General features: G+C 37.8%; 2 protein-coding genes across 2 annotated transcripts; one reads left to right on the forward strand and one right to left on the reverse strand.

Moving 5' to 3' along the window:
• Positions 1 to 942: 942 nt before the first annotated feature.
• On the forward strand, positions 943 to 5,764 carry LOC103712588 (ethylene-responsive transcription factor 1-like). Its single transcript, XM_008799152.3, has 3 exons — positions 943 to 1,543; positions 4,456 to 5,378; positions 5,477 to 5,764. Exons 1-2 carry the CDS (start codon positions 1,276 to 1,278, stop codon positions 5,328 to 5,330), a joined length of 1,143 nt encoding a protein of 380 aa, XP_008797374.2. The 5' UTR covers positions 943 to 1,275; the 3' UTR covers positions 5,331 to 5,378; positions 5,477 to 5,764.
• A 4,223-nt stretch (positions 5,765 to 9,987) lies between these two features.
• LOC103712589 (E3 ubiquitin-protein ligase RNF19B-like) lies at positions 9,988 to 13,894 on the reverse strand. Its single transcript, XM_008799153.4, has 2 exons — positions 12,168 to 13,894; positions 9,988 to 10,624 (listed from the first exon to the last, which is right to left on the reverse strand). Exons 1-2 carry the CDS (start codon positions 13,475 to 13,477, stop codon positions 10,519 to 10,521), a joined length of 1,416 nt encoding a protein of 471 aa, XP_008797375.2. The 5' UTR covers positions 13,478 to 13,894; the 3' UTR covers positions 9,988 to 10,518.
• Between the last annotated feature and the right edge of the window lie 956 nt (positions 13,895 to 14,850).

Raw genomic sequence — 14,850 nt, forward strand, 5'->3', positions numbered from 1 at the left:
AATAAAAATTAAGTCTTTAATGTCTCTTTAATGCTTCTTTAATGTTGAAGGGTCTTTTTGGGAAAAAATAAAAATAAAGTGATTTCCGCCTCATGGAAAAGACTTTTCCATGAAATATAGGAATCATATTCCTATGAGAATACAACTTTTCCATTTCTCTCCTTTGAAAACTCCAACCAAATAAGAGACATCTCATTAATTATAAGGCATTTCTTATAGCGTGCACTGCTGGTTCCTTTAATGTCTACAACACTTGTTTCATGTTTGCATGGTGCAACAAAAGTTTTTCTTTGAATCCATTTTTCTTATTAATTATCACTGTAATTATAAGTGTTCTTGCATGAAAGTAATAACTGGCATTTGCTTCTAGTTATATAAAGAAAGAAATATGAAACAAAAATACCAAGAATATAGGTGACATTATAAGTTTATAACTTGGGGCACTATACAACATTTATATCTAATATTTCATTAATTCTTCCAATGTATGGAACCCGCCTTCGCAACCATGTTCAACAAGATGGCGTTGTGACTCTATGCACAAAACCTACCCAACAATCAATTGCAAATGTTTGGAAATAGTTAGGTGAACAAATAATGTTTGGTAGTAGATGTTCATGACATAACAATCTAAAAGGTATATCTAATCTCATAATTTAGATATGAAATAACCCATCCTTTGCAAGTTGCATTAAGCAAATCCTCACCACATCACCAATTGATTGGAAGCAGCCATAATTTTAGGCTCCCTAAATCTTAGCATCTGTTTAATGATGTGATTCTCAATAGTCCTAGATTCTCTACATCTGAGAGGTTATTAAAAGTAAAGGCAAGTTATGATGGTGCTCAACCTCATTCTAAACACTGACCCTGCCCCTAACAAAGAGGTATTCATATAATTCAATGCATGCAAGAAGGATACTACAGTATTTTTGCCAACTAGCTCTTTCTCTTCATCAAAATCCTGTACCTTTACAGGATATGCATATATTTTCCTGTGACCAAGCTAAATGGTATCCATAAATTTTCGCCTTTATTTCATGAGATTTACTCAAAAAATTTCATTGAATACATCACATTTTCTCACCTGAATACAAGTCCCCTATCCCTCCTTCCCTTCCTTCTAAACCCATCAACATAAAAACCCCCTCCCACCAACCTTTGCAAGCCTCTCACACCTGAAGCTACGGCTTCTAACGACTCTCCAAAACTTCCCTTTTTCTCTCCAATTTTCTTCCACTGATTCCTTAAAGAAAGGAGTTTTAGCGTGTGGAGATGTGTGGAGGAGCGATCATCTCCGACTTCATACCGACGGAGAGGTCCAGGCGGGTGACCGCCGACCATCTTTGGCCGGATCTCAAGAAGGCTGGCGCGCAGAAGAAGAGCGGGGGCAAGCGCCAGCCCGCGGTGGGGATCGACGACGACTTTGAGGCTGATTTCCAGGAGTTCAACGACGAGTCGTCGGAATCCGAGGAGGACGACCAGGCGGAGCTCATCGACGTCAAGCCCTTCGCCGTCCCACCCAAAACCCCCTTCCCCCGAGGTATCCAGATTAAAAAGATTGGATTTTTACCACTCTTTTGCTAGAAAGCTGCGATTTTTTCCCCGGATTTTGGGAAATGGGTGCTAGAATTTCGAAAATGGAAGCGATCCGCTTGTCTTCTTAGCGTTCGAGTTGTTTCTTTTGTTTTGATGTAATCTCTTCTGCTTTATTTGGTTTGTGAATGGGATTTCTTTTTATTATCTTTTGTTCTTCGGTGTCGGATGTTTCTTAGGTTAATCGGAAGAAAAAGATCAAATAATTCTCTTCCACCCTAGGTACCTAGACGAAAAGGTTGGATTTTTACTATTACTTCTTTGACGGCGTGCTTTTCCCCGGGATTTTAAGAGATCGAGCACTGAAAAATTTTGCAATGTAAATAATGTGTTTATTTTTCTCTGGTTTTGAATCGTTTTTTTCATTTTAATCTTCTACTGTTTTAGTTGATCGGTGAATGCGACTTCTACTTCTTAGCTATAGCCGAAGTTGATTGGAATAAAAAAAAAGATAAACTAATTCTCTTCTACCAGTGGCATCCAAATGGGAAAAAATAGTTTTTTTCTTTTGCTTAAAAGCTGCCATCTTTTTTCCCGGGTTCTAAAAATTATACGTTAAAAGTTAGAGAAGGAGATGGTATTTGTTTAGAATCGAGCCATTTCTTTTGTTTCATCATTTTCTTCTCTACATGATTGTCGAAATGTGATTTCTACTACTAGGATTTTGTTGATTTTGTTGTGATTTCATTTGAAAGAGAAAAAGAAAGGAAGGAAAAAAGACTCCGGTTTTCTGCTCCCCCTTACCCTTTAATTGAATATTTACGAAAAAAAACTTGCTTCCTTTCCTGCAATCCACTCTCAAGGCTCCTCCCCCCTGGTGTCTGTATGCGCAGAAAATTTTCCGATAAAAGTTATTTGGAATGGATTTTCTTCATAAAAATGTAGAAACTTCTATTTTTGTTCTTGTTTATTTGCAATTGGGTAAATGATTTCTGTTACTCTTTCTCCGTTTACTTTTATCAAGAATTGCAGGGATTTTTTCTCCTTTCTCACAATAGACATGGATTTTTTTTTGTTAAAAGAAAATTTGCGAGTCCTCGTAGAATTTGCTATCTCAATCCCTTTATTTCTTGTGAGTTTATTTAATAAATTAGCATTGGGGATCTTTGTTGGGGCAGTTATTAGAGTTTGTCCTTCTCAGATCTTCTACAATATTTAAGGACTTTCACGATTCCTACTTTTCCATTAAATGATTTTTCAGGTTATAACTGGAATTTGCATTTCTCTATTATCGAGATATCATTCTTTCCAAAATCCCAAAAATAATTAATTTACCATGTTAACTTTCTGTGATGCATTTATATTTTTTATGCTGTATTCTTGTGACGACATTACCATTTTTTCTGGTTGTACAATTTCCCTCTCTCTTTTCTTCTTCTCCTTCTCCTTCTTGGATGTGGCTTAAGATACCACCTTGTGAATGTTTCTTGTTCATGATCATTATCTCAATTCTGGCTTTGCATCACCAAGATAAATTTCTGTTTCCTTGAGCTTTGTTACCATTTGGGCTTTTGTACACTATTATCCTTTTCAACATTATGGTGTTGCAGTTTCTGTTGTTAAATAATTGTCTAGGTTTAGACTGTAAATTTGGAAGAGCCATGAGATGGAAATTTAGGTCCACTGTGAGATGATGTCTGGTATTTACAGGGCTACCTTTGGACTCCTGTCCTTTTGCTGGGAATGCTGAATCATCATAACAAATCAATGCAAACTATCTGTATCTTGTTGATTTTAAAAACATAGAAGTTGTGTTCAGAAAATTATTTCCAGATTTTTATGTTACACACATTAAAGAGATGGCAAGGATTAATGGAGATCAAATGCACATTTCTTGTTATAGATTGATGAAGGCCACCTTTCTTTCTTTAATCTATTTAGAATTTTAGACCAGATGTGTAGCCAACGGATTCTTAGTCATGAGGAAAACAAACTGAAAAGAGATATGCATCACGTACATTAATGAATTAGTTCAATTTCCTTTTTTGCTGTTATGGGGAAAAGTAAAGGTTAGAACTGTTTCTGTAACTTATTTCTCAACAATGTGTGCTTCCCAAAGTTAAATGTTCCACTTTAAGTAGACATTTTCAAATTACAAGGCAACCTCAGAGAGTCGGTCCATGGTTTCTTGAGCTAAAACTCTGACCAGATTGATTTCTAGGTTTCGTGGATGGGTCTTCTCTTGCCTATATTTCGCTTTACCTAGGAGTTCAAAACCAATTTTATAGGAACAACATCTCAGTGATAGCTGGTGCTTTAACTTTGTTCAATTTTTCCATGGATCTCTCTTGAGTTAAAGTTGTGCTTCACAGCTGATCTCATTTCCACAGGATAAGGCCCAAGATGATGAAGATGATGTTCCAGTGAAAGTAAAGGTTACCATAACTTTTTTCTTTTTCATCAATTTTTTAACTAGCAGCATTAATATTCTGATTTTTCCTTTAAACAATAATATATATATTGGTAAAATAAGAAGGAAGACAAGCATTATCTATGGATGCATACAACATATTTTCTCCATCACTATGTAGTTTTGCCTTTTCAACTTTTCATTAATTGTTAAACAGGAGAGCAGTCACAACGTAATCAAGTCTTGACCCAAAATAAAAGAAAAAGTTCTTTCTATTCTTGGTTCAGATATTCTGATTGTCTCATTTTTTAGTTGAAAAAATGTACATTGGGCAAGTTGTGACGACCATTCATACTTTTCTAATTTCTTATTGTGGACTAAATGTAGCGCTGAATGCATCTTCTCTTAATTTTTTCCTAGTGAAGAAGATATCCAAGTACTAAAAGGTAAATTGTTTCTTCCTCCGAGTCTTTTATTCATGTGCTATATTTATTTTATGTGGACTGCAGATGGATCGACCATGCTGAAGCCTGTAGGGTATGATGGGCCCATAGCTAAGTCAGCTAATAGAAAGAGAAAGAATCAGTATAGGGGAATCCGTCAGCGTCCCTGGGGTAAGTGGGCAGCTGAAATCAGAGATCCTCGTAAGGGAGTTCGTGTTTGGCTTGGAACATTTAACACTGCTGAAGAAGCTGCAAGGGCCTATGATGCAGAAGCCCGTAAGATCCGTGGCAAGAAAGCGAAGGTGAACTTCCCCAATGAGGTAAGCCCAAGTGCTCAAAAACACATCCAGAAAGCAACTGCCCCAAGAGCACCCAAACCAAACCAACCCGAGAATCTTAAGTTTAGCCAGTCCTTCAGTTACTTGGGCGAACCAGATCAAGATTCCTACTCCATCTTTGATTTCATTGAGGAGAAGCAGCCCATTAAGCAAGCTGAGAACCCGAGTGCCTTCCCTGCAATAAAACCTGTTGTTCCTACCGGGGGACCTGGGATGAATTTATGCTCCGATCAGGGAAGTAACTCTTTTGGTTGTTCAGACTTTGGATGGGAACGTGAGGCTAAGACTCCTGAGATCACATCAGTTCTTGCTCCTATTCCCACCATCACTGAAGGTGAGGAATCTGCATTCCTGGAAGTCGGCGGCCCACAGAAGAAACTGAAGAACAATGCTGGTGAGGTGGTGCCGCCCACAGAGGAGGATATCTCCGAAGAGCTGTCTGTTTTTGAATCGTACATGAAGTTTCTGCAGATGCCTTATCTTGATGGGAGCGTGGACGAGTCGATCAACAGCTTTCTGAACAGCGACCTGACTCAGGTTGTGAGTGATGTCGACCTTTGGAGTTTCGATGACCTGCTACCTGTGGAAAACAGCGTTTACTGAGGGATCTCGGATTCTGGCAACTGGTGCTCTGTAAATAAAGATCGAAGTGTAAGCATTCCCATGTATTTGTTGGGTTTATTGATTTTATTTTTGCCTTCCTATTTATTTTTCTCTTAGAGCTCTATCTTCTTTTATTTCTGTTTCAGGAATCGATCTTCATGGAGGATATGGTGAAGCAGACACTGTCGGTTGTGCTTGGTTTATGCTATTGTCTGTAGGTATTTAATCGTTGGTTTTGGCTCTGTTATCATGTGAACCGTTCCTGTTTGAGTACTGGACTTGGGTCTTTTATGTTAATGTCATGATGGATAATGTTGAAACCTGTAAGATTTCTGCTTTGATTGTATGTTTGTCCGATGTTGCTAAGAAGATGCTTGTGGACATGTTGGTACTTGAGCTTGCAACTATGTATTCTTGTTTCCTCTTGCTGGTTATTTCCTTAAGCTGGTTATTATTAAGGTAATTGCTGTATTGAGATGCAGATGAAATAATTGCTACAAAGCTGCAATCTTATTAGGCGTATGGGCATTCGCAGAATCTATATCAAATCAAAGGTGATAGATTTGGCTTGAGCATAATGGTTTCTCTTCTTTTGCTGGAATCCCATCATCGAATAAATGGCTCCAGCTATTCAGAATGGATTATGGAAAGGGTCATTAGAATCTCATGATCCACCATTTGCATATTATAATTTGACATTATAATTTGTTTTGTTTACAACTGAAATCAGTTGGCATTCTGCTTCAGATAAATCACCAACACAAGCACTTAACATGAGATACGAACTACCATTCCAGGTTTTCCTAACTTTTGTTAGCTTGAGAGTGTAAAATTGCTGATAGCTACAGGGGTTATTATTGTATCTTTATATGTATATTTATTATTTTTGTTTTGTCTATTTCATATAGGAGGTTCTTTTGAGAAATAGTGGAGGCAACCCCACCAGGGTTGGAAATGTGGACCTCTCCCAAGCAGAGAAGGATGCCATCATGCCAACCAGCTTAACCAAGGCTGTTTAGCATAGAGAAGATTAATATGTCAAAAAAAAAAAAAGATGCTATTTGGCTGCAAATTTGTGTCATATAAAAGCATGCCAATCAGCATTCTACCACTATTCTGAAAGTTAAAGAATTAACACTTCATGTTCTGATTAGTTGATTCAGTTCTGGATCAGTAATTTGCGAGATTACTATCTAATTTGTGGAATGAATGTTAATGATGGAATTAGGGTTCATATTTAACTTTGCATGCTCATTCATGGTGGGATCATGTTAAGAATAACAACTCAACTAAACTGTAATCCTAAATTAGTTGGGGTTGGTTACATGAATTTTTTTCCTTTCATTTTGCTCAGTTCAGAAGTATATTATCGGTATGCTAGCACAAGATTATAGTTCTATTCTATGTGGAAACATATTGGTAACTCGGAAATGGCTTCCTCTGATGCAAGGGTGTCACTGGCCCTATTTATTGAAGGGAAGGAGTCCGTAACTCTGCGTCATTTGTGGCCATGAGACAGACCTTATCTTGGTGATTCCAGATGCAGTGCACCTGCTTTAATTGGTGGTTGCGCAGGAGCTATCTCCTCTTTGTTTATAACCAACTTGGCCTTCCATCCTTTACTCATTTCCGAGTTCCCTGGTCCTATATATATATATATATATGTCATGAAGTAATTGGTGTTTGCAATTTGTAGTTGGAATGGTACAAATAAGATGACTTGGGTCTTCATGAATGTGCTAGTTCACACCTGCCCTAGAGCTTGGCATTCCTTTTAGAAGGTCTAGAGGGTGAACTAAAGTTTTTAAGGTTATTAGTGCTAAATGAGAAGTAAATGACTTGGTTGATGTAGCAAGGAGTACGGTTCTCTGAATCAGAGCCAATGAAGCTCTCAAGGGACTCTTTCTTTGCTTTTTTAACACTGCAATCCTAGGCAGCAATCATAAGATGGCCTTTTTTCCATCAAAAAAGAAGACATTAGATGGCCTTTTGATTCAAGTGTATCTAAAGTTTTCAGATTGTTCGGACCCAGTGACCTATTATAAATTATATAAGCCTAAGCCTGCTTACACCTCACACCAGACACGTCAACATTCACTAAGGAGCATTACTTAAAAAACCCACTAAGGACCCTTTTTTTTTTGTTCAACTCTCTAACCCATGACTCAACTTCCCAATTCTAATTTCTAAGTGCTGTGAAAAGCGGCGCCACTGAGGATAAATTTATTCCAGCAAAGTATGGTTGTGGAGGAATTGCAGGGTAACTCATCACTATTCCAGGATTGACCCGCAACCCGGAATACGTCCTTACAAATGATGAGAGCTGTGAGCTACTATTCTTGCCGTGCTGCGGGTCCAATCTGCTATTCGTAAACTCTCCTTCATGTGGGACAATCAATCCATGCGTACGTACATCAAAGCTGCAGCCAGAAATGTTCGAAGATTATTTTGGATCAAGTAATCTCAAAAGATTATTCAAGATATTTTGACAAAGATCTGCTTTTATACCATTAGACTATAAACTCGTGGCTTTGAATAGTTTCGGACAGCAAAGAAGGGAATTTCAAGACTTTCCTTAATAAACATTCCTATGTTATGGGAAGGACTTCACATTTTTAATGACTGATCTACAATACATGACCAGAATCTTAGATCGGATTTCGGGAGAGTTTGGATGAAGATTAGAAATATCCCTAAAGATCTTTATGATGGTTGACAGCCGTACCAGTTAGTACAATATCGATATGTAGTTTCATACTGTACTGACACTCATACGTCCGGCTGCCTCGTACTATACTGTGTATCGATACTATAATAGAATAGTACAGGTACAAAGTCTGGTATCAAAATAGCGAACCTTTGGTTGATATACAGTATGTATGAATTTTTTTCCTCATTTTTCTGTCTTGTTTCATCTACCAGCTGGAATATAATTTTTTTAAATCTTCTCTCCTATCTAATGTAATTTTTTTCTAATCTTAACAAAAATTTGGTAGCCACCTCTACCTCCCTTTCATTCAAAGAAAATAAAAAACATAAAATTTTCTATTCAAGTATTTCTTAGACGTGCTATCTAAAAAGAAAAGAAAAGAAAAGAAAAGAAGAAAAACTAATTGTTTTGCTCAGCTGAATGCTTTATTACAAATTTTGTTTGAATAATAAAATATTTAAACAAATATATTTATATGTATTCATGCACCAATTTGAACGTGTTTTGGGTGAATACGTTGAATGAATAGATGAGTTCTCAAATAAACATTCCCTTTAAGTAACATGGATTGGTATGCACATCTTGCAATTTTTAATAGAAAAATATTCTTCTTTTTTCAATATCTTAAATAAAAACTAATTGAACACAACAGTAATGTGTTAAATGGAATCATGAAAATAGGGTGCTGTGCATTCCCAAACATCACAGTTTTGTATGATATTTGCCCACATAGCATTCTAACCATTATTTGAGGTGCAAGCATTTGGAAGTAATGATTAGCAATTGTTAAAGGAACATAGAGTTCTAGTTGCGTGTGTTAAAGTCCTACGCATGCATGCGTATAAAATATGAAAAGAATAATACCATTCGAGCAAGCGTTCAATGGTTACCATCGAAACTGCATTAAGAAAGAATGAGTTGAGGCCTTTAATGTTATCGATATGCATATTAAAAGTAATTAATTAATGGAGCAAAAAATATTTTTTATAAAAAATGGAGAAAGAAAGGCTGTTCCCTATATTTATATTTATTATTTATTAATTATTGTAAATAATTCTCTGATTGCCCTAGTAAACAAGATCTTTCTATTTTCACCAACATTATCCCGATTAGATGAGATTAATCTCACTCTCAACCAGCATGATCCTCCCCTTTGATTTGGAAGAGCATCGGTATATTGACGATCATTTGAGATGCGAAAATGGATCTTTCTATTCACACTCCTTGAGCTATATTCGTATCATATAATGATCATATTTGTAAATACGGAGCAATAGTTCTTTCATTAGATAAAAATTTTATTTTAATTCAAAAGAAAGGCCTACTTTCTTACTCTTCATATACTCTTTTCTATGCCTCTTGATATCATCTCATTGTTTTTCTTAAAATCTAAAAGATCCATCAAATGATCAAAACCAATCATAAATATATCTTCGCACGTACACATATACTAGTATATGCAATTAATAGTTTTGTTTAAATATACTTATGCTAAGATTTTTGCTTGTGCAACTGAAATTAGATTTTTATTCTGTAGATCTTGTCCTTCTTTTCTAAAAATCTATTGGTAGTCCACTTCAAGTTTCATCAAGCAAATGAAGTGAGAAGAAATGAGGTGACTGAGGAACCAAAGAAGCAAACAAACCCAAAGCTCAATTGCTAGGAAACCGAGCATCCAACTGAAAGCAAAAACAGAGAATTACAGTCCTCACTGCACAAAAAATCCCACAGAACTCCACAAGCATGAGCTAGAGCAATGGCTTAAGGTGACAGAAAGGCATTCAAAAAGTTGGTGCTGCAGGGGAGCCTGGAGATGAGCCTGTCACGAAAAATATTGTTGTGGGAAACACAACAATTTATAATTTTCATTCCCTTGTAAGCTTACAATCTTGTTAAGCATCTATATATATATATATATATATATATATATATATATATATATATATATATATCTAGGTTTCCGATAATATTTAACCTCACTAAAATGTCCATGATTTTGCCCTGCAAGCTGTTGGACCAACCCCATGTAGAGAGCAAAAGCATCCACCTCAACTGCCTTCATGGAAGTGTGCTATGGTGACCTTTGGTCCTTCAAGGGATCTTGGCCTTGTTCTGCTTCTAGTCCAAATGCTGCAACAATGGCCTAGGTTCAGCCTTGGTTAAGGCTATTTGTCCGTGTCAACCATGAAGGCCCCAGCTACGCAAGGAGAAACAAACTAATCTCCCAAAGTAACCAAGGGAGATACACCATCTCATTCATAACCATGACTGTTGTGCACAAATTATGTACAAAAACATGCTATGTTTCTTAGAAAGATTCAAACTTTCATGTGAATAGAACCGCCCCAGTGAACAACATCCTTCTATTGTCACTCAAAAGAACAAGGACTTTCTATATGCCTCTATCTTGCAAAACAATCTAGTTTAGGAAAAAAAAGATAAAAAATGACTAAACAAAGGATTTCTGATAAATTTTTATTAAGCAGGGGCATGAGGTTGCTCCGCAACACCCAAACAATTATTGCAGTAATGGTTATCCTTCCGCATTGGAGATGCGCAAACATAGCAGAAGCAATGACCGCACCTTCGAATTATTGCCAAACAAAACATTAGTTTGCACAAGAAGAGCGAACATATCACGCAAAGAAATTGCAGGATCTTTGAAACTAGATACACAATAATAAGATTACCAATCATTATTTTATTAACATAATATAAGAAGAAGAATTTGCTATTGCATATTCCCAGACAAGGGATAAAAAAATGGAAAGCATACTGTGATGATCTGGGCGGGCATATGTTTAATTTCACATTGGCTATGCACTGAGTAAATCTTGGATTGTTATATAGAGCTAATGAATCCACATAACACCTTCTTAGCTAGCTTCTTTGGGTAAGGTCCTAGATCGTTATACATACTTGCTGAGTCCCTTGATGCCTTAAGATGGTGTTTGGATGCTTGTAGTTGGAAGATGCATGTAGTTGAGGTTATTCTTATGTTTGTTTATAGGAACTGTTATTATATCTGGTTGTACTATTAAAGAAATATTAAAAATGTAAGCACCAAAGATTGTTCTTGCTTGGACTTCAACCCATCATAGAGACATCTTTAAAACCCTTTCCAATTATAGTAGTTTGTGTCGCTGGAAAAAGGCCACCCCCTGCAACTAGGGTTCACTTACATTCAGTTGTTGTAGGAAGCCAAGGTAGTCCCTCAAAGAAATGGGGAAAAATAATAATGATTTTGTAAACAAAAATGAGTAGGGAGTTACAAAAATAGCTACACCATTATCCACTTTAAATTTATGAAATGTACGATTGACATATACTGAGCCGGAGCACCTAGGATGCACGCGAAGATGCACGAATCACAAGTCTCGACTGCGCGAGTCTCGTAAGCACGGGTCTCGAGATAACTAGTTTTTGATGATTAGTTATTTTTTCATCTCAATCAAAAAAGTTGACATTAGTTAATTCTAGAAAGTTTTGCTAAGGAGCAGACAACTGTAGACTGGTATGCAGAGTAAATTGCCAATGGTTAATCCAAAAGCAGGCAACTTAGGAAACAAAAATGTTAAAGAGCTAAAAAAGTTAAGAAAGTTATAGAGTAAACAAAAAGTCGACTCTTTTCGTTGTACAAATCAGAATTATGGTAGCTAATCCCCAATGACTTTAAACAGCTGAACTAGGTGGCACTCTTAGCAGGTGTGGGTGTTTGAGGACAAGGAAAAGAACAAAGCCTCATATATGCAAGAAGTCAATATTTTACACAAGAGAGAAGAAGAAAAAAAAAGGTCTAATAAAGCCCACTCCAAGAAGCTGAGAAATTTAGAGATATAAATTCAAGGAATAAATTATTCCAATGGTTGACTCAAAGCATGAAACAATTCATAAAATCACCACAACATTCCCCCTAGATTAAGAGGTCTCACTTGACATGAAGATGGTATCCTAATGTATACAAGAAAAGCTTACATGCCATCTTTTCTATGATATGTAGTCCCTTTTGCATATTATATTTTCGATGCATGCCAATGTATGATATGTACTCACACAGTTTCAAATACTAGATCGCATATCAAGAAATCAAATAAAGAAGGATGGCAATAAAATTGGGCAAGCATTACCTGCAGCTCATAAAATTACAACCTTCAATCTTCTCCACATAGATCTTACACTCGGGACACCTCTGCCACCTGCTTGTGTTGGCTAATTGCCTCAGCATCAGGTCCCCCTCGCCCTTCTCATCCTCCTCCAGCTGCTGAAACTGCTCGCAGTTGATGCCATGATGCCATGGCACGCTGCACCGAGCACATAACACTCTCTTGCAATGAGGACACTCCGCATCTGTCATCACCTGCTCGTCGCCATTGCCACCTTCGTTGAGTAGCAGCGCCGAGCAGTCCTTATACGGGCAGTAGAACTTCGCCGGCCCGAGCGCCGATTCACACAGAGCGACGCCCCAACGGTCGAACACTTCTCCTGGGAGGATCGACCGACACTTCTCGGGCTCGAGATTCCCATCTTTGCATGCCGGGTCAGGGCAACCGATCGTGATCGAATTCTCCCCAACCTTCGCCGTGACGTAGAGTCTCACACAGCTCGTGCAGAACTTGTGGGAGCAACCATTTATGTCGAAGCTCTCGTGAAGAGGCTTCGGATCCATGCAGATAGCGCAGTAGAACTCGCTGTCGACGTCCTGCGAAGCGCTAGACGACTGCCCGATCTCCGTCACGGGATGAGGAGATTCGATGATCGGTTGCTTCCCCTTTGGATTGCCCGGGCCATCTCCCGGTGCCGCCGCAGCATCAAGCAAGGTGTTTGCGAGCTTGAGGAGATCGCGGCGGCTGAACTCTCCTTGGATGGAGACATGGAAGATGGCAGCTTCGCCTTGCTCTACGCTTGGATGCGGTTCCACTAGAACAATGCTCTTCCTCTGATCACCTCTCTGGTGGGCATCGAGCCACCTATCGAAGACGTCCGGCCGAACAAAACCCATGTAAGGTTCGGGCTCGAGCACCAAGTCGCAGCCTGCACGGGGACATTTGACAGAAGAAACATCCTTCTGGAGCTCTGCTTCGATATACTGGTCCAAGCAAGCGCGGCAGAGCGCATGAGAGCATGTCACTGCTCGGAAAACCTCCGGCGACGGCAGCGGTCTCTCACAGATCACACAGCAGCAGGGAAGAGAAGGACCCAAGGGCTCGCCAGTCTCGACGTGTGGATTTGTTGACTTGGTGGAGACCATGAGCACCTCTTGGAGCTGTAGTTCCTGCGCAAGGTTCTCGTCATCGTCAAGGGCTTCGCCGAGCCCGTCGGCATCGATGGCATCGAATGCTGAGAAGAAGGAATCTTCTCCTTCTCCTCGGTGGATCAGCCGGCCTTCCCTCCGCTCTTGCACCGAAGTATCCATTAGGTCGTGCTGCACAGGATCCATTAAACGATGGTTAGATGGAAGAAAGAAGGTATTGGAGATCTCTTGGTCTTATCTTAACCCCTGAAGCGTCTCTTTTCCTTCAGGGCTAAGAGAGGCAGCTAGTGCGGGAAGAGGGAATCCACTAAAGAAGGAAAAAAAAAAGGAAGAGAGAGAAGAAAAGAGACATCAAAAAAGCAGTTGAGTAAAAAAAAAAGCATGGTTTGTTTGGGGAAAAAAAGGTTCGGGTTGTATCTTTCGGGTGAAAGAATAAGTGCTTTAATGGTCGAGCGAAATCGGGATGAGGAGTCGCAAGAATAAGTGCTTTTGAGAGATACAGCTCGAAGCCATGGGAGTCGGAGAGCTTTGAAATATGTGCGAGCGGCTTCAAAAGCCAACGCTTACCAAAATTTATGGCTTGAGGACTCTTCAATTTCCCAGGGCTCCTCGACTCCAAGAACTTCAGTTTCCCGAGCTGGATTTTTATATGCGTCCGGATATTTTTCTTAGGGGATTCCTTTCCTAATTTTTTTCTATTCTTCCCTTTTTCAAACTTTTGCTTCTCGTTTTTTTTTTTTTTGGATCCCTTCTTTTCTCTCCTTTATTCATGGTCCACGCAATTTGCTTTTTATCTGCAGTACTTTTGTATTATTCATTTTTTTTGGTAGGATATATTTCAATTTTCTAGAAATTATTTTTAAAAAGTAAGTACCATTTTTTTGGATAGAAGAAATTCTTATAATTTTTTTTGGGCAAAAATTGATTTCAAATTTGTTAGCATCGAAGTCAAAAATTTTACAAGATTTTTTTTTTAAATGATTTACATAATAATGCATAACAATTGTTAAATTCTTATCAAAAACTAGCATCTAGTTTTATAAATTTGAAATTAATTTCATTTGAAGATTTTTCCTTTCTATAAGGCTTTGCCACGTCAGTTTCTTTGCCAAATTATGAAACAAAGATCGACCTTGTAAAGGTCCAAGTTATTGGATTAATGTCTTATCATCAACTCAATCGGACAAACTAGATTATTCTTAAAAATTAAAATATTTAGAAGTTAGACATAATACTATAAAATATGTATAATTATCGGTAAGTTATCTATTTTAAATACTACTACTGGGCACCTTTTTTTAGTACTTTTTAATTCAATATAAACAAAAAATAATCATGAATAATATTTTTAGAATAAACCATTGCTTGTAAGATTTTAAATGGGCAACATTTTGAATCTTAACTAAAATTTATTTTAGATAAAACTTTTAAAATCCGATTTTGGACTGCTCAAATTCTAGTTTAAACACATTTCATTACTAAGTTTTTCAGCATGATTATTTGAATTCTTACCTTTATTTGTCACATAAACTTTCAAAGGCGCATCATGTTGAATGTAT

This window comes from Phoenix dactylifera, chromosome 8 (genome assembly GCF_009389715.1).
Source record: "Phoenix dactylifera cultivar Barhee BC4 chromosome 8, palm_55x_up_171113_PBpolish2nd_filt_p, whole genome shotgun sequence".
NCBI lineage: Eukaryota > Viridiplantae > Streptophyta > Magnoliopsida > Arecales > Arecaceae > Phoenix > Phoenix dactylifera.

Coding starts and splice junctions, on each gene's coding strand:
- LOC103712588 (XM_008799152.3), top strand. CDS start 1,276: ATGTGTGGAGGAGCGATCATCTCCGACTTCATACCGACGGAGAGGTCC. Junction 1,544..4,455: donor CAAAACCCCCTTCCCCCGAG/GTATCCAGATTA, acceptor TGTGGACTGCAG/ATGGATCGACCATGCTGAAG.
- LOC103712589 (XM_008799153.4), bottom strand. CDS start 13,477: ATGGATCCTGTGCAGCACGACCTAATGGATACTTCGGTGCAAGAGCGG. Junction 10,625..12,167: donor TGTAATTTTATGAGCTGCAG/GTAATGCTTGCC, acceptor AATAATTCGAAG/GTGCGGTCATTGCTTCTGCT.